Raw genomic sequence first — 18,760 nt, 5'->3', positions numbered from 1 at the left:
TCCTGCCTCAGCTCTGGGGTTGACGGGAAGTGAAACTCAATTGTCTGCCTAGCAGACCTGCCTGGGACCCAGCCCTGAACCCCGGATGTGTCCCCCACCACCCTGAAGAGGAAGAGGGGAACGAAGAGGCTGGGGAGAACAAAGCTGTTGTTTTTTCCTTTCCCTTTGTTCATTGCGGTTTCTTTCTTTCTGATTTTTATGATGTGGTTGATTAAAGAAATGAGCACCTGGAACTGTAGGCATTAGACGCCTCCTCCTTAGATGTTTCTTGGCCTTTCTTCCTCCCACCCCCACCAATAACTGACTGCGGTATGATGGAGCACAGATCCAAAAGAAGATGCAAGCCTAGAGTATGACCGATTCCAACTTATTGCTTATTAGAGAGATCACCTCATGCCCCACTTTGAAGTCTCAAAAAATGTCTTAAAAGGAGCATCTTTAACTTCATGTAGGAACATAGCTGAGGATGACAGAGTGAAAAAACACAGGTCGTACATAGGGTGGTAGCACTGCAAGTGTTATTTGCAAGGAAAGCTGAGTGCCTTAAGGATTAGTATCATTCCAGGATTTCTAGATGAGGGGCTCAGGGGCAGAAAACTGATTGGAAGAGGAACTAGGGGACCTGTTCTTACTTATATTGTATGTTTGTTTAGGATGGCTTATACACATACCCACACAACCAAGCCACTGTTTGGTGCAGTCCTTAAGCTGGGCTATCTATGTCTTTGGCTGTCCTGCAGAACAAAGTACAGGACTTGGTGCGTAATAAACCTTCAAAAGTGCTTGGGGCTTCCCTGGTGGCACAGTGGTTAAAAATCCGCCTGCCAATGCAGGGGACACGGGTTCAAGCCCTGGTCCGGGAAGATCCCACATGCCGCAGAGCAACTAAGCCCGAGAGCCACAACTACTGAGCCCACGTGCTACAACTGATCCCACGTGCCACAACTACTGAGCCCGCATGCCACAACTACTGAAGCCCCCATGCTTAGAGCCTGGCTCCGCAACAAGAGAAGCCCCGGCTCGCCACAACTAGAGAAAACCCACACACAGCAACCAAGACCCAATGCAGCCAAAAATAAATAAATAAATTTTTTTTTAATTAAAAAAAAAGTGCTTATGATTTACTGACTGAGGAGGTCATGTAGGAAGGGGAGATGAAGGATGGGGAGTGTCTTTGTCTTTTTAAGATTAGAGGGGAGACAGGAGCAGAGAGACAGGTCCTCTCCAACCGCTGCCTCATATCTCCAGTTCAGATGCAACAACGATACTCCAAACCCTATTACTCAGCAGCTATATTTCTGATAAAAATGGAGGATTCTCTTCCAACAAGTCTCAGAACAGTCAAGAACTGCTTAGACCCCTCTGTTTCCACTAGAGGGCCTCGTGTATTCATTCCTTCTCCTCTCCAACCTCCACCAAAAGTATGTATATATTACATTTGTGTTTGTATGTGTGTACACGTACAACATACACACAACACCCACATACACCCTTCCAATCAGAGCTCTCCCTCCCCCTCTCCACCACCAGGTGTATGAGGGAAGATTCCAGGAACTCAAGCCTTTGTTACTGTGCCCTACTTCAATGAAGGCTAGGAGGCGGTTAGACAGAGTTGGGGCGGGGCCAGGGAGCAGGATGCCTGGGTCTTCAGTTCCTACCAGTAAGTCCCTAGGCCTCAGCCTCTCTCCCTTGCTCTACCAGCCTCACCACCATCCATGCTGCCCCAAGAGCCTTAACTACAAACAGATTCCAGACAGGAGAAGCTGAAAGGATCTCCTTTCACCCCGACTGTTGGCCAGGGCCTTCCACAGCACCTGCCAAGGCCAGCAGGTAAAGTGGGAGGGTTAGGGCATGGAGAAAGGGTGGATTCAGACCAGAATGCTCTTTTTTTTTTTTTTTTTTTTGCGGTACGTGGGCCTCTCACTGCTGTGGCCTCTCCCGTTGTGGAGCACAGGCTCAGGACGCGCAGGCTCAGCGGCCATGGCTCACGGGCCCAGCTGCTCCGCGGCATGCGGGATCCTCCCGGACCGGGGCACGAACCCGCGTCCCCTGCATCGGCAGGCGGACCCTCAAACACTGCGCCACCAGGGAAGCCCCCAGACCAGAATGCTCTTTGCACCTGAATCACAACCCCAGACTTAAGGGAAGAATCTGAGTCTTGAGAGAAGGAGGTGTCCTTAGCCTGGGGAAAACAAATCTGAGGCACCTGGCGTTTGGGTTTAACGGAGGTGAGGAACCTGGAGGCAAAGATGGGCAGATTCTCTCAAGTAGTGTCAAGCAGTGTGGAGCCCATGGTGGCACGGAGGTGTCTGGTCTTAGGATGTGCAGTCTGAAACTCTGGCCTTGCTCCTGCGGAGCCTCCTGAGTGTGAATTCAATCCATGGTGGATGGATGGAAAGGAGCTGGGAAGGCCCCTGGTGGCAGCAATTAGGAGAGGGTGAGAAGTTGGTTGGGTGGGCAACAGCCAAGCTGTCTCATCAGCGGCCCCGCCCCCTACCTTGGCCTCCCAGGGTTGGGATGCGGGGAGAGGCTGTGAGTGATTGGAAAGACAGATACAGAGCTGTTACGGGGCGGGAAGATGAGCTGCGCAGGAATGTGGAGAAAGTGGCACAGACCAGAGCCCTGGAGATAAACGGGGGAGGGAGGAATCGGGTCTGGTGAACTAGAAGTTTCCAGAGTTAGGGGCGCCCGGCGCCGGGCGCGGGCGCCGGCGGGCGGGCCTTCTGGGGTGGGGGGCGGGCAGCTGTGTCGTCAGGAGCGGCGCGGCCCCGCGGCAGCCGCGTCTGCCTGGCCCGTCCCCTCCAGCCCAGCTCGGGCTCCAGCTCCCGCGCCGGCGCTCCAGCTCCGACAGCGCGCCCTCCGCAGGCAAGGTAGAGACCCCCGCGAGCCCCCTGCCGCCTCCCGCCCTCCCGCACCGGAGCAGGCCGGGGCGGGGGCCGCGGGAGGGGACGCCCCACGGGCTAGGGTAGGGCTGCTGGGCCGAGAAGGAGGAAGCGTGACAGCTGGAGCGGGTAGCTAGAAGGGTTTGCGCCAGGAGCGGGGGGCAGCGGGAGGACTGGCCCAGAACCCCGTAAGTAGTGTTTCCCGCAGACCTTGCCCTCCATCTGTCCCGATGATTCGGACAGATGCTGAAGCTGGCTCCTGGGGACCCGAGTCGGAGGAAAGTCCATTTTGGAACCTGCACAGCGCTGCACGGGTGGAGAAGGGTTCTTGTTTGGCCTCCTGGTCCCCAACTTCCTACCCCTCTCCTTTCCACAACTGTCACCGGGAAGTTTCTGAAACTACCTGGGTCTGAATCCTACTTTTCACCTTTCAGTGGGGGAAATGAGCTTTACTGAGGAAGAAATGCAAGTATTGCTGGGCATCTCCTCAACCTCTTAACCATATGAGCCCACATCCCCCAAGCATGCCAACATCGTAACTTCCTCCTGTACTGCACAATGACACCCACCCCCACACACACAAACACCACCCCCTTAATCAGGCAACACTACCATCTGCCATGTTTGTGGAGGCTTAACAAATATTAAGGCTTCAAGCCAAATGATTCCCTCTCAGGGGCCACTGACTGGTAGCAGGGATGGGCAGGAAGGAAGAGACCCTCCCTCAGTCTTCAGAAACAGGAGGAGGATGTAAGCCCTGGTGTGGTTAAGGGATTCAGAAGTCCAGGTAATCAGGTCTGGGCCCTCAAAAGGGAGTGCCTGCCCCTTGGGGATCCTTGCTGGGTCAGCCTGAGTGTTCTGGGGGCATAGCTGATTCTTGGGTAATGGTAAACCTACATGATTTGGAATGTGAGCAATGAGTGTTGATGTGAAAAAGGAAACTTTAAATGTTAGCACTGGCTTTGGAAATCATAGTTATCTCTCAGTTACCAGCAATTTTTTTTATTTAATGTTTAAAATAAGATCTAGAAGACCAGAGACGCTAAGATTTAATGGAATGGACTAAGGACACTATGTCTAGAGTCTGGGTGTGACCCTGAGAGAGTGGCTCTCTATCTGGGCCTCAGTTTCTTCCTCTGTAAAATAAGACAGTTTGTGCCTCCCAGCTCTGAGGACGCTCTAGGATTCTCTGCCTCCAAGTCAACTTCTTACTTTCTCACCCCAAGTTGGTAGGGGCAGGCAGGGAAACCAGAGGAGGGAGGGGAAGGGTGAGTCACAAATAGCTGGCGGTTGGGCAGCAGACCCCACCCTCCTAGCCCTAGCCTTGGTCTGGACTAGCCCAGGTTACAGCCTCAGGGCTGGGATGGAGCAGGACAAAATTGGACTTGTTCCAGATTTTTAAGGCCCTGCACAACTGAAAAAATCGCAGGAGCCTTTATGTCCAAGGTCCCAGCCCAGGAGTGTCCTTGGACCCTGATAGTCTAGTTTCTATAGCCACCTCCTCACCCTCCCAGAGGCAAAATGCAGGATCCTGATATTACATGCCTGTGCCTGAGACATGACACAAGTGGGAAGGTATACAACTTGGGGTTCACTGCTGCTGGGAGTCCCTAGAATTTATGCCATCCTGGGTCCAAGGCATCATTTTTCCTAATCTCCAGATATGTTTCTCTAGGTACCACCCTTGTATAATAATAATAATAATAATAATAGCTAATGTTTCCTGAGTTCTTTCTCTGTGCCATGCAGTTTGCTAAGTATATTGCATGTATTACCTTATTTAACCCCCCCATGGTGACTGATTTCTCCAGGTAACCATTTTACTGATAAGAAAACAGGTTCAGGGAGATGAAATAACTCACCCAAGAGCTAGAATTCTTTTTTTTTTTTTTTTTGGCCACGCTGCGTGGCATGTGGAATCTTAGTTCCCTGACCAGTGATCGAACCCACACCCCTTGCATTGGAAGCGCAGAGTCTTAACCACTGGACCGCCAGGGAAGTCCCAAGAGCTAGAATTCTAATCCAAGCCTATCTAATTCAAAAGTCCTTTCTTTTAACTTCTCCTATATACTACATGTAAGACCGGGGGGGCTTGTGAAAAGACAGGCAAGAGAGAAGTATTCTGTCTTCTCTCCCGTTTGTCTCTTGTTTGCTCTCTCCCTGTCACTTTCTCTCTCAGATTCCATTTCCTAGAACCTTGGAGCCATCTAAGAATCCCCAGGGGTAATCAGAGAGGCTAATTAAGCCTTACAGACCCCATTAGCCATAAGACTATTATATATTCATTAGATCTGTTGGCAGGAGAAGTTAGATTATAGTCATTGAAAGGACCAGGTGGGTGGAGTCCTTTCTCCACAATATTAGTGTCTCAGAACCCCCTTCTAAGTGTTCCCAGAGAGCCTCCAGAACAGGAATGCTATACATGGAGGTGAGTGGCAGAGATGTCCCAAGGGCAGAGGTTACAGAGAAGTTTCTTGCACCATCAGAAAAAAAATTCTAGTAGACCCTAACTGCCTCCTTAAGCCTGCCCCAACCACCCTAAATAAGTGGGCGGAGGGGAGACAGAAGGTCAGGGCCTTGGATGGAGTACCACAATAAGTGCTTTTTAGCATCATTCATTCATTTAACAAATATTAATTTAGCACCTACTATACGTGCCCCACATTGTCTCATGTTCCCCTCACTGTCCAGATGGATACTCTGGCATCCCATTTAACCGCGCTTGGATTAAGAGTCCCCATATATGACTCCCTAGCTTCATACAACTATTTGTACAACCAATATGGAGCACTTATAACATGATGGGCATTAGGTATTGGGGATACAGTGGTGAATAAGACTGATAAGTTCCTGCCCTGTGGAACTTACATTTTGGTAGGAAAAGACAAACAGTAAACAAAGAAGCAAATAAATGGGCAAGATAATCTCCAGTTGTGATAAATTCTATGAAGGAAACAAAGGAGGGTGCTACGCAAAGGAGGGGGGCTACCTTAGGACAGAACGATCAGGGAAGGTCTCTTGGAGGAGCTGACGTTTCAGCTTAAGCAAGAAGTCAGCTCTGTCAAGAGTGGGGAAGGATGGTCCAGGCCGACAGAGCAGTAAGTCTCATGACCCTGAGCAGGGAAAAACTTGGCATGCTTGAGGAACAGAGAGGAGGGCAGTGAGACTAGAAGGCAGTGTGTGAAGGGGAGAGTGGAACAAGAGGAGGACAGAGAGGTGGTGGGGGAGGGGGTTGCACCACGAAGTTCTTGGGTTGGAGCCTTGGCTCCTCCCCTTGTCACCTGCCTTGGGAAGTCCCAACCTCTCTGAGCTCCCGTTTCTTCATCTGTAGAATGGCTATACCAATAATTCCCTATCTCATAGAATTTGATTTTACTTGTTAATACAATAACTACCATTCCTTGTAGGCCCTCTATATGCCAGGTGTTATACTAGGTACTTTCCATACATTATTTGACTTAATCCTCACAACTGTGAAAGATAGGTAGCATTCTGCCATTTTATAGCTGTACTTTGCCCAAGTCACACAGTGGTAACACAGCTAAGAATGGAACCCAGATATGACTAACCCCAGTTTTGTTTGACTCCAAAGTGGTGTTGTACTATGCTAATGTAAGATATTGTTATTGCTGTTACTGAATCCGCAAGGCAAGTTGCCCTCTGCAGCTTGGCCCCTGGGTCAGTGGTCAGCATGATCCACGTGATGGCTCCTCCTTGGTCCCTGGGTCCCATAGCTGAAAGTTGGGGCTCCCTAAACACTGCTAACCTAGCAGGGTGGAAGGAAGGCTCCGGCACTCAGCACAACCCTCCTGGAGCTGAGACGCCCGGCAGATGCTCAGAGCTTTCTTCCCCTACCTTCTCCCCAGTCTCTCGTGCCTGGGTCCCGCCCTTCCCCAGTGGAGCGCTGCGGGACGCAGACGAGGCGGGGCCGGGGCTGGGGACCCGGCTAGAGCTGGTTCTTTGTCGCGCGCGCCAGGAGCGCTAGAGGTCGTTGCTGCGGGGCGTGGGTGGCTCTGGGAGTGGTAACTGAGCAGGGCTGGGGACCGGGGCTGGAGGCGGAGCAAGATGGGGTAGTGGCCCGGGAGGCGTGCCGCCATCTCAGTGAGAACCGCCGGAGGGCCGGGTCTGCGGGATGCGGGATGCGAAGGGAGATGGGACAGAGCTTAGGCCCGGCAGAGACTACAGAGATTGGGGTTGGAGGGAGAAAAGGTAGGAGCAGGCGAGGGACACACTCCCAGAGACGTGTATAGCCTGGGAAAGAGGGGTGGGGGGCAGGGATGTGAGGGAGGGTCAGAGATGAATCAAGACAGGTTGGGGAAGAAATCAGAGAGCTGGAGAAGGATACAGAAACGTTGGAGAGAAAGTCAGGGATGAGTCAGAGAAACAGAGACAGCGGACAGACACTGTCAGGGAGAGACAGAGACACAGAGGAGAGGAACACAGGAAAAGGAAGAGACTTAGGGAGGGACTCAGAGACAAGAAAAGAACAGAAATAGTAGTAGGAGTGGAAAATGAACAGAGTATACAGAAGCAAAGAGACCCAGACAGCTGGCCAGTCCTGCCACATGCTCTTGTCATCTTCCTCCAGAGCTACCCTTGGAAGCAGAGTTCCAGGAGCCAGAAGTACTACTACCAAGCTGTCTTCGTGTCCATCCTTAAGAAAAAAAGAAAGATGGCCAAGGAGAGGGGCCTAATAAGCCCCAGTGATTTTGCCCAGCTGCAAAAATACATGGAATGTGAGTCTTCCTCTCAGTCATTCAGTCCTGGGGACCTTACCCTTAGACAATACCTCCTCCTCTTCATTCCCCCAAGTTCCCCCTCTTTTCCCCAGTGGCCTTGAGACGGGATGCTCCTGAGATATGCCTGGCTGGGAGCAAGAGGCGAGGGAAATAGGAAGATGCCCGTGGTCTTAGCTCTCTACCCACCTTCTCTGAATCTTGACTGCCTGCACCACATCTCAGAGAAGAGAGATAAAGAGGGCAACCACCTTGGAGGACATGAAATGTTTTTCTCTCTGTACTTCTGTGTTTCTTCTTGGAGTTTCTTTTTCATCTCACTGGAATCTTCTTTCCCGTTGGATGTCTGGGTGGGACTGTGGCAGAGGGCAGGGAGAGCTGAACCAAACTCATGCTCTCTTCACTCCCTTCACATCCTAGACTCCACCAGAAAGGTCAGTGATGTCCTAAAGCTCTTTGAGGATGGTGAAATGGCTGAATATCTCCAAGGAGATGTGAGTGGCAGCTGGGAAATCCTCTCCTTCACCAACTCCTCCCACCTTTGTTTTTGCTACTCCATCGGGATGCCCAACTTCCAGGGATTATTCTGGGCCCAACCCTTGCTATCCTCTCTCCCCAGCATCCATTGTTACTGCAACTATTGCTTTAGGACAAAACAAGAGATTCTAGTAACTCAGGACTTAGCCCAATAAACCATACTCCTGCCTTGGGTGCTTCTCAACTCTGCACTTATTGTCACTGTCCCCACCACTCCCAATTCAGTCCCCAACTCCCATCCTGCAGATCTCCCCAGGGTAATGCTTGCTCTCATCGTAGGCCATTGGGTACGAAGGATTCCAGCAATTCCTGAAAATCTATCTGGAAGTGGATAATGTTCCCAGTCCCCTAAGCCTGGCACTGTTTCAATCCTTCCAGACTAGTTACTGCTTAGAAGAGACTGTAAAAGAAGGTATGGTCACGTAGATGGGACTGCGCTGGGCCTCCTGAGGAAAAGTGAAATTAAGTGTGGGTTTTGGGGTGAGAGTGGAATTGAGTCACATGTTGGGGGCAGGGTGGTGGGAGGGAGAGGTAGAGGGTAGCCAGGCTTGCCTAGGAGCCAGAGGGAGGAAAGTTAAAGGGAAGAGTTGGAACAAAGGAAAAGAGAAGAGCCAGACTGGAGGGAGCCCCAACCTCAGATCTGCTGTACTTTCTGTAACCAGATGTGGTGTGTCTCAGTGATGTCTCCTGCTACTTTTCCCTTCTGGAGGGTGGCCGGCCAGAAGACAAGCTAGAGTGTGAGTTACCATTCTGGACTGGGAGAGGGAAGGAAAGGTGAAGGGAGAGAGGGTATTCCCCAGCCTTCCTTCCCTCATTTTTTCAGGATTCCTAAAGGCTGACAGGCCAGACAAAGGTGGGGCCAGAGAATGGACCCATTTCCTCTGTTTCCCCAGACTCCTTATACCTAACGCCATCCACCATAGTCACCCTAGTTCCCACGTCTTGTATATTTTCGTGTGGAGGACCCGGGATGGGATGTGGGAGGTGTGTACTGTCTCGCCTATCAGGTTCACCAAGGGTGGAATCCAGACCTGTTTCCCCTCCCTTTTTGTCTCCCATCTCAGTCCCAGCCCCAAGTCCTGGGCTCTTCATCCAAAAAGTCTCTCCTTATCTCTTTGTTTCCCCTGTATTCTGTTATGAATTCTTTGGGTATCCCTCACAAACTGACCCTGGCCCCCTAAAACACCCCACAGTCACCTTCAAGCTGTACGACACGGACAGAAATGGGATCCTGGACAGCTCAGTGAGTTGGGGGACCTGTATGCTGTGCAAGGGAATATGTGTCCATTTGTCTGTGCCCCCCGTCCCAACTCTTTCAGGATCTTAAGAAGCAGAGGAAGCTAGAGGGAGAAGCTGAGTCCTCTAGGACTAAATCTGGGAGTAGGTCCCAAGCTCTTGACCCCTAAAAGAGGATGCTGGAGACACGACTTGGGGGCTCCGTTGCAAACACAGACACATAGACATTCATTTACTTGGCAGAGACACCTGAGAAAGAGAGGGGGTCTGTGGGTGGAACTCAGGAACCCTGATTTCTAGAGGAGGGTTTGGATGGTGGTAGTGAGGCAGGGTATGGCTGTGGCTCTTACCCTCTCGGCCCTCAGGAAGTGGACAAAATCATCATACAGATGATGCGAGTGGCTGAATACCTGGATTGGGAGGTGTCTGAGCTGAGGCCGGTAAGGCAATTCTTCCTGCATGTCCCTTGTTGTACCTGCTCCCTAGTGAGACCTTTATCTACCTCCCCCCACCTCTGACAGGCAGCCTGGTGCCCTTGGCTAGGATGGCTAGGCTGGCTGTCCTAGGGGACAGTGGAGAAGTGTCAGCTCTGAGGGGTTACTCACACCAGAAGTCCACCTCCCCACATTCTCTGCTCAGATTCTTCAGGAGATGATGAAAGAGATTGACTATGATGGCAGTGGCTCTGTCTCCCTAGCTGAGTGGCTCCGGGCTGGTGCCACCACCGTGCCACTGCTAGTGCTACTGGGTCTGGAGATGGTGAGTAGGAGAGACTTGTGAGGATGGGCAAAACAGTTGCCTTGGGTTGTACTTGCCAGAGGTTGGCACTCTAAGGGCTTAGACATTCCCGATCATCTGCTGTGCCCTCCCAGACCCTGAAGGACAATGGGCAGCACATGTGGAGACCCAAGAGGTTCCCCCGACCAGTCTACTGCAACCTGTGCGAGTCGAGCATTGGTCTTGGCAAACAGGGGCTGAGCTGTAACCGTGAGTGTAACCTGGGAGTGTGGGAAGAGGGGGGCAGCCCAGCTATCTGTGGGAACACAGCACTGAACTTAGAGAGACCTGACTTTGAATCCTGGGCTCTGCCAGTGACTGGTTATGTGACCTTGGGAAAGCCACATAACTTCTTTAAGTCTTAGTTTCTTCAACTGAGAATGAGGTAATTGTGAGCTTTAAATAAGTTGATGCAAGAAAAGTGTTTCATGTAGTGCATGTACATACTATTAAGTCTGCAATAAAAATTAGCTATTATTATTGTTGTTGTTATTGTTGCTGTTGTATCTGGGCCTCCTTTACATCATCCAGCTCAGTTCCTGACACATGAATGGAGTGGGGTTGGGCATATAGTAGCAATTGCTCTTTTAGGGGGAAGAGTGAGCAAAAAGCACAGGTCTTGGAGGTGAGCCCCCAGCCCAAACTTGAGTTCTGTACTACACCCTCACAGCAAGGGGTTATATGCCATGTTTCAGTGAGTGATGCTGTCTCACCCCCAGGTAAGGAAGAAATAGGGGGAGGGGCTGCAGCTAAGCCTCTGACCTTCTTCACTCTTGCCCAGTCTGTAAATACGTCGTTCACGACCACTGTGCCATGAAGGCCCAGCCCTGCGAAGTCAGCACCTATGCCAAGTCTCGGAAGGACATTGGTGTGAGTGACCCCACGCCCACCAGATCACCACCCCCGTCCTGGCCCTGGTCCTGGCTCTTGGCCCATTGCTGCCCTCAGGCCTTCCCCTAGTCCCTGCTCAGACCCTCTCAGACAAGAGTTTGCCTTTCTCCCCAAGGTCCAATCACATGTGTGGGTGCGAGGAGGCTGTGAGTCTGGACGCTGCGACCGCTGTCAGAAAAAGATCCGGATCTACCACAGTCTGGTTGGGCTGCATTGTGTGTGGTGCCACCTAGAGGTCAGTCCGGGAGCTATCCCTCCAGCCTTGCTTTGGGCCCCTCCCTAAGCTGCCCTCTCCGGTGGCCCCCTCGGGCACATCTCCCTTACAGCCTTGGTTGCCCTACTCCCAAGGGCTCTCTTTCGGTAGCAGACCCCAAGCTGAGAGGTGACGAGGTTCCCTCCACAATCTCTCCGTGCCTGCCTTGTCTTTCAGATCCATGACGACTGCCTGCCAGCCATGGGCCATGAGTGTGACTGTGGGCTGCTCCGCGATCACATCCTGCGTCCATCTTCCATCTATCCCAGAGTCCTTGTGAGATCCCTGGACAGCGGCTGGGAGGGGACAGGAATGCTTCCCCCATTCACACACGCACACAATGCCATTTAGAGCAGAGAGCCTATATTTTTAGGATTCAAGTCAGACTCTCATCTGTTTATGGATTCACACAATCCAGTTTTCCTTCCTTCTGCCTCCTTCCCTTCCTAGGCCTCTGGACAGGAGCGTAAAATTAGCAAAACAAACCAGAAGACCGTGGATGATTTAAATTTGAGCACCTCTGAGGCACTGCGGGTACAGGGCTGAGAGGCTTGGGCTTCGTGGTGGGGACCTCATGGGAGGGAATGAAGTGGGGAACCTGGGGACTGGTTCCTGCTCCCTGGGGGAGGGGAAAGCCACCTGGGGGGAATGCCAGCCCTCTGCTCCTGTCTCCAGGACCCATCTTAACTCTGACAAAATCCTGCTTTCCTTATCCTTGTTTTCTTCCCTCAATGCAGATTGACCCTGTTTCTAACACCCACCCACTTCTGGTCTTTGTCAACCCCAAGAGTGGTGGGAAGCAAGGGGAGAGGTGAGAAGAGCTCTACTAGGTCTTGTAAAATAGAGAGGGAAGATGGACAGAGGTTGGGTATCTGTGTGTATGCAGGGGACATACCTTGAGGACATCAAGAGAGTGGAGTACAGGGACCTCCCTGGCGGTCCAATGGTTAGGACTCCATGCTTCCACTGCAGGGGGCGGGGGTTCCATCCCTGGTGGGGAAACTAAGATCCTGCATGCTGCACGGCACGGCCAAAAAAAAAAAAGAGAGAGAGAGAGTGGAGTACAGAATATCCATGCTGTGCCCTGCCATGAGCTTTCCTTTTTCCCCACACAGGGTGCTTTGGAAATTCCAGTATCTACTAAACCCTCGACAGGTGTTCAACCTCCTAAAGGATGGTCCCGAGCCAGGGTGAGTATAGGTTAGGGGCTGTATCGCAGGGTTTGTGTGTGTCTGCCTATCTGTGTATGTTGGAAAAGAGCAGGAAAGAGTGCCTGTTGGGAGGGGAGGTCCAGGGGAAGCCCAAGAAACCAGACTTCAGAATGCTGCTTTTGCTGGGTATCCCTACCTCTGAATTCTCCAGCTCATCTCTGTTCTGCTCTCAAAGAATGGAGATACCAATCTCTCCCTCACCACTAAGAAGTGGCTATAAGATTTCCCCATTGTACTTTTTCTCTACCCTTAATAGAAACAAGTCGTTTGACAAAGGGGAAGGGTGTTATAAGGAACGAGAGACAAGAAGTACTTACTCTGCCTGTCCAAGAGTTGGGTAGCCTCAGTCCAGTTATCCTTCCTCATCTTCTCTCTCACCTTTTGTCTCAGGCTCAGATTCTTCAGAGATGTTCCTGATTACCGGGTTTTGGTGTGTGGAGGAGATGGCACAGTAGGCTGGATTCTAGAGACCATTGGTCAGTGCAGGGAGCGGCTCTGGGCTGGGCCCAGGGGCAGTGGCCTTCCAGAGCTAACTCCCTTCATCTGTCTCCTTACCTGCCTCCACAGACAAAGCCAACTTGCCTTTTGTGCCTCCTGTTGCTGTGTTGCCCCTGGGCACTGGAAATGATCTGGCTCGTTGCCTAAGATGGGGAGGAGGTAAGTGGTTAGAAATTGTTTTCCTGGGGAATGGGGGAGTTGGGTAGGTAGGGAAAGGCACACAGAGAAGGCATTTAGGCATCTGGTGAAGAAAAAGCCTTGGTGGAAAAGAGAGGCACAGATTGGGGGGGGGGGGGGTCCCAAAGTGGATTGTCCCAAAGGAAGAGAGCTCTGGAAGAAGCAAAGACCTGAAGGGTCAAGGATGACAGTCTGAACCTAGAAGGGTCAAGGGTGACAGTCCTCTTCCCTATAAACCTAAAAATATCCTTCTGTTTCTCCCAAGTCTTCGGGCTCAGAATCAAAGAATATGGGGGTAGAGAGGACAATGTGGGAATAAGGAAGGTTGTATAAGAGCTAAGCCAGATGCTGAGTGATGGAGCTAGCAGGGAGCTTGGCCATGATTCATTCATTTATCCAACCAATTACAGTTGACCCTTGAACAGCATGGTCTTGAACTGCGCCGGTCCACTTATTGAGGATATTTTTCAGTAGTAAATACTATAGGACTACACAGTCCATGGTTGGTTGAATCCACAGATGTGGAGAAACAGTGGATACAGAGGGCCAACTATAAGTTATACACAGATTAACCCCCATGTTATTCAAGGGTCAGCTGTAATCAGGGGTCATTCATTCATTCATAATTTTTCCCATGTCTTTTGCAACAGTCTCCTAGCTGCTCTCCCATTTCTAGTCTCTTTTTCCCTTCAAAGAGAAAGTTTGAGAGATGTAATTGGTAGATAAAGAGGTCAGTGTGGGGCAGATTGAAATCGTCCTGGAATTGAGGAAGTTGTCTTGGAATTGAGGCTCTTGGATTCAGAGTCCAGCTCTGAGATCTTACAGGAGATTATGGAATAGGAGGCTGCTAAGGAGAGCAGAAAGTATTCTAGGTGGAAGAAGTTGTGTAAGGCCAGAGGAGTCACCAAACAACATGGTGGTGCATTTTGGAAAGCGAGTTGTTCATTGTGACTGGGACATAGGGTGCACAGTGGGCAATGAGAAGAGGGAGGACTGAATTGTGCAGGGTCCAGAAAATGCAGGGTCATGAATGCTGTAGTGAGGAGTTTTTAACTTCATCCTGCCAGAGTTTGAAAACTGACAGAAATGATGTGTAGTGTTTTGTATTGTTTGTCTTGCAGTGTTTTGAATTTTTTTGACCTTGGTTATTTCTAAGAAGTGGGTCATGTATCCTTCAATTCACCACAATCCTCTTACCTCCCTTCCAGTCACTCACTTTACGTTTCTAGCCTCTGAGGCATTTGAATGTGCAATCCCTGAACCATGGGGAGCTCTGGAACTCATGAAAGATGTAACTAAAAGAAAAAATAGGTGTGTGTGTGTGTGTGTGTGTGTGTGTGTGTATGTATGCATATATAATACTTTATATATATAAATTATAGTTTGTATATAATAAAAATTACTTTTTATATAAAATATTATTCCAGAAAGGAGAAATATCTCTGCATAATATAATTTAATTCTTGTATGTAAACATATGACCATTTGTGGGGGAGGCATGCTTAAATCCTCAACATCTTTTTTTTTCATTAACAGTATTAGACACTTTGAAATCATGAACTTTGAGTCTTCACATTTTTTTTTTTTTTTTTTTGTGGGCCTCTCACTGTTGTGGCCTCTCCCATTGCGGAGCACAGGCTCCGGTCGCGCAGGCTCAGCAGCCATGGCTCACGGGCCCAGCCGCTCCGCAGCATGTGGGATCCTCCCAGACCGGGTCACGAACCCACGTCTCCTGCATCGGAAGGCGGACCTCCAACCACTGCGCCACCAGGGAAGCCCTGACTCTTCACTTTGTGTTTTGCAAATGAGACTCTCATAGCAGTTTCTGCTAATTCCATCTGAATCATGAAAATAATGATATAAATACAGCACTAATGAAAACTTGTGTTGATATTGAAAAAAATCCTAAGATTCAAAGGGGGATTGATGGAAGGAATACTGCTATGGGAGCTCTGTGGAGGATGGATTGGAGGAAGAAGGCAGGACCTCAATTGCAATTGTCTAGTCAAGAGATGATGAGCACAAAAGCAAAGGCAGCACCAGTGGAGTCATGGGGTAGAAGCCACAATACTTGGTAACTAATGGATTGTGGAGGAAGAGGTAAAGACAAGTCTAAGACATTTTCTAGGTTTGTGGACTGAGCAGATGGGGATACCATTTATTAAAATAGGGAACATAGGGCTTCCCTGGTGGCGCAGTGGTTCAGAATCTGCCTGCCAATGCAGGGGACACGGGTTCGAGCCCTGGTCCGGGAAGATCCCACATGCTGCAGAGCAACTAAGCCCGTTCACCACAACTACAGAGCCTGTACTCTAGAGCCCATGAGACACAACTACTGAGCCCACATGTCACAACTACTGAAGCCTGCGGGCCTAGAGCCCATGCTCCGCAACAAGAGAAGCCACCGCAATGAGAAGCCGACGCACTGCAACGAAGAGTAGCTCTCGCTTGCCACAACTAGAGAAAGCCGGCGCGCAGCAAAGAAGACCCAACTCAGCCAAAAATAAATTAAATAAATAAATTTTTTTTAAAAATAGGGAATATAGGAGGAGGACCAGTTTAAGGAAGAAAGATAGATTTGGTTTTGGATGTACTGAGTTAAGGTATTAGTGGAGCACCTAGGTGGAGATGTGTGGTGGGTAGTCAGAAATTGATGTTAGGAATTTAGGAGAGAAGTCAGGGATGAAGATATGTGTTTGAGAGTCAACTTCTAGGAGGTAATTGACATCCTCAGAGTAGATGAGTTACCCAGGGAAAGAGGTAAGAAGAGAAAGTGGACAAGGACAGCCAGATCCTGGTAAACACCCTATTTAAGGGTTGAACAGAAGCAGATGAATTATTAAAGGAGTCTGTATTAGTGTCCTCTTGCTGCTGTAACAAATCACCATGGTGCCTTAAAACAACACGAATGTATTATCTTAACAGTTCTTGAGGGCACAAATCCAAAATCATTTCCACTGTGCTAAAATCAAGATGTTGGCAGGGCTGTATTTTTTCTAGAGGCTCTAGGGGAGAATCCCTTGCCTTTTTTCCAGTTACTGCAGGCTGCCTGTATTCCTTGGCTTACATCCCCCGCTTCCAACCAGCAATGTTATCCTTCCAAGCTCTGCTGCCGTTGTCAAATCTCCTTCCATGACTCTTCTTTCTTGTAGCCTTCTTTCACTTATTAAGAGCCCTGTGATTACATAGGGCCCAGCCAGATAATCCAGGATAATCTCATCTTAAAATCCTTAATCACATCTGCAAAGTCTCTTTCGCCATTTAAGGCAACATATGCACAGATTCTGGAGATTTGGTTGTGCACACCTCTGAAAGGCCATTGTTTTGCTTACCACAGAGACTAAGAAAAAACAGAACAGGTCCTCTGTAACTTTAGTGGTATTTTAGAGGCTGAGTGAGGAGTTTCATGTGTTAAAATGAGAGCTAAAGATATACTATTGGTTTTGGCAGGAATCACTGGCAATCTTTGCCAAAAGAGTTTCGGCAGGGTGGTATGGAGAAAGGCAAATTATAGTGGGTTGAACCATTGATGGAATGTGAGGAAGTGAAGACTTTTTTCTTTTCTTTTCTTTTCTTTTTTTTTACTGCACCACGCGGAATGTGGGATTTTAGTTCCCCAGCCAGGAATTGAATCCGTGCCCCCTGCAGTGGAAGCGTGGAGTCTTAACCACTGGACCTCCAGGGAATTCCCTAACTAGTCCCGTATTGATAGACATTTGGGTAGCATTCAGTTTTTTATTACACACCATACTGCAGTCTATCTCTGCACACAGATGTGAGAATTTCTCTAGAAGAGATTTCTAGGAGTGGAATTGCTGGCTCAAAGTATAAATATTTTACTAGTTATTTTATTTTTTAAAAATTACACAAGTAATGCATCAGTACATTTTCACTGTGGAAGGTTTTAAAAAGTAAAACGTGTGAGTCTTCACATAAGGTTTCCTCTTCCCTACCCCCTCGCCAAATTCCACGTTCCTCCCCAGAGATAACTGTTTCCTATTTGCACGCATTTTCCTGTTTTCACACACACACATAACTTTTAAACAAACATAAATGGGATCATACTACACACATTGTCCTGGGACTTCTTTTTTCATTGAATATGTCTTGGAGAACTCTCCATGATACTACATAGAGATTTCATTCTGATTTCAATAGCTGCACATTATTTCATAGCATGGATTTGGCATAATTTATATAACCTTCCCCTCCTGGTGGACATTTAGATTGTTTCCAGTTTTTTCCTGTTTTACAGAGTACCTCAGCAAAAATCCTTATACATCCATCTCTGTGGATTTTTGTTTCTGTAGGAGAAATTCCTAAAAGTGGAATTGCTGTGTCGGAGAATATGTTTTGATAAAATTTGATAACGTTTTGGTAAAAGTTGCCAAATTGTCTTCCAAAAATGAAATACCAATTTATGCTCCAACTAACAGCAAATGAGAGTGCCAGTTTACTAATAATCCCATTAGCGTTTGGTTTTCTCAGTGCCTTCATAGTCTGTCAATCTGATAGGCACAAAAAGTTAACTAATTTACAATTTTAATTTACAATTCTTTTAACTATTAGTAATATTGAGCATCTTTAATATGAATATTGGCCATTTGTATTTCTTCTGTGATTGGCTTGAGTTATTTGCCATTTTTCTACTGACTTTTAAAAAAATATTTATTTATTTATTTGGCTGCCTCCGGTCTTCATTGCGGCACGTGGGATCTTTCCTCTCAGCGCTCGTTGCAGCGTTCGGGCTTCTCTCGAGTTGTAGCCTGCGGGTTTTCTCTCTCTTGCTGTGGTGCATGGGTTCCAGACCACGTGGACTCTGGAGTTGAGGCGCACGAGCTCAGTAGCTGTGCGCGGGCTTAGTTGCCCCGTGGCATGTGGGATCTTAGTTCCCAGACCAGAGGTTGAACCCGTGTCCCCTGCATTGGAAGGCAGATTCTTTACCACTGGACCACGAGGGAAGTCCCTAATTTTTTTTTAATGGTATTATTATTTTTTTATTAAATTTATTTATTTTTGGCTGCATTGGGTCTTTGTTGCTGCACGCGGGCTTTCTCTAGTTGTGGCAAGCAGGGGCCACTCTTCATTGCGGTGCGCGGGCTTCTCATTGCGGTGGCTTCTCTTGTTGCAGAGCACAGGCTCTAGGCGCATGGGCTTCAGTAGTTGTGGCACGTGGGCTCAGTAGTTGTGGCTCACGGGCTCTAGAGTGCAGGCTCAGTAGTTGTGGTGCACGGGCTTAGTTGCTCTGCGGCATGTGAGATCTTCCCGGACCAGGGCTCGAACCCGTGTCCCCTGCATTGGCAGGCAAATTCTTAACCACTGCGCCACCAGGGAAGTCCCCCTGACTTTTTAAATATAGTGATTTGTAAGCACTTTTTGAATGTTGGAGAAGTTAGTCTGTTATGTGTGCTGCAGATATTTTTTCCCAGTTTGTCTTTTATTTAGGTGTGTGTTTATTTAACTGTACAGAAGTTGTTTGTTTGCTTGGTTAGGTCTTTTTATTTATTTATTTGTCAGAACTATTTCAGTTTATTTTGTGGCAATTTTGAAAATTCCAAATAT

General features: G+C 48.9%; 1 protein-coding gene across 6 annotated transcripts in view; it reads left to right on the top strand.

The window, feature by feature from the left end:
* The first annotated feature begins 1,670 nt into the window (after positions 1–1,670).
* DGKA (diacylglycerol kinase alpha) overlaps positions 1,671–18,760 on the top strand; it is a 29,068-nt gene continuing 11,978 nt past the window's right edge. For 2 of the 6 annotated variants that reach the window (XM_073788534.1, XM_073788535.1), the window contains exons 1-17: positions 1,671–1,830; positions 7,471–7,618; positions 8,039–8,112; positions 8,435–8,567; positions 8,818–8,892; positions 9,349–9,398; positions 9,757–9,831; positions 10,031–10,150; positions 10,264–10,378; positions 10,950–11,038; positions 11,175–11,294; positions 11,490–11,588; positions 11,763–11,846; positions 12,050–12,123; positions 12,428–12,502; positions 12,914–12,999; positions 13,091–13,180. In XM_073788534.1, the coding sequence (XP_073644635.1) occupies positions 7,555–7,618; positions 8,039–8,112; positions 8,435–8,567; positions 8,818–8,892; positions 9,349–9,398; positions 9,757–9,831; positions 10,031–10,150; positions 10,264–10,378; positions 10,950–11,038; positions 11,175–11,294; positions 11,490–11,588; positions 11,763–11,846; positions 12,050–12,123; positions 12,428–12,502; positions 12,914–12,999; positions 13,091–13,180 (1,423 nt within the window). In that variant the 5' untranslated portion in view covers positions 1,671–1,830; positions 7,471–7,554. Of the gene's footprint in view, positions 1,831–2,717; positions 2,871–7,069; positions 7,092–7,470; positions 7,619–8,038; positions 8,113–8,434; positions 8,568–8,817; positions 8,893–8,978; positions 9,009–9,348; positions 9,399–9,756; positions 9,832–10,030; positions 10,151–10,263; positions 10,379–10,949; positions 11,039–11,174; positions 11,295–11,489; positions 11,589–11,762; positions 11,847–12,049; positions 12,124–12,427; positions 12,503–12,913; positions 13,000–13,090; positions 13,181–18,760 lie in introns of those variants that run through there. The other 4 variants (XM_019952480.3, XM_033866502.2, XM_073788533.1 and 1 more) reach the window with 4 other exon arrangements.

The sequence above is a fragment of the Tursiops truncatus genome, chromosome 11, assembly GCF_011762595.2.
Source record: "Tursiops truncatus isolate mTurTru1 chromosome 11, mTurTru1.mat.Y, whole genome shotgun sequence".
Lineage (NCBI taxonomy): Eukaryota > Metazoa > Chordata > Mammalia > Artiodactyla > Delphinidae > Tursiops > Tursiops truncatus.
The sequence above is the reverse complement of the archived record's forward strand: the minus strand, read 5'-3'. Positions and strand labels throughout refer to the sequence as shown.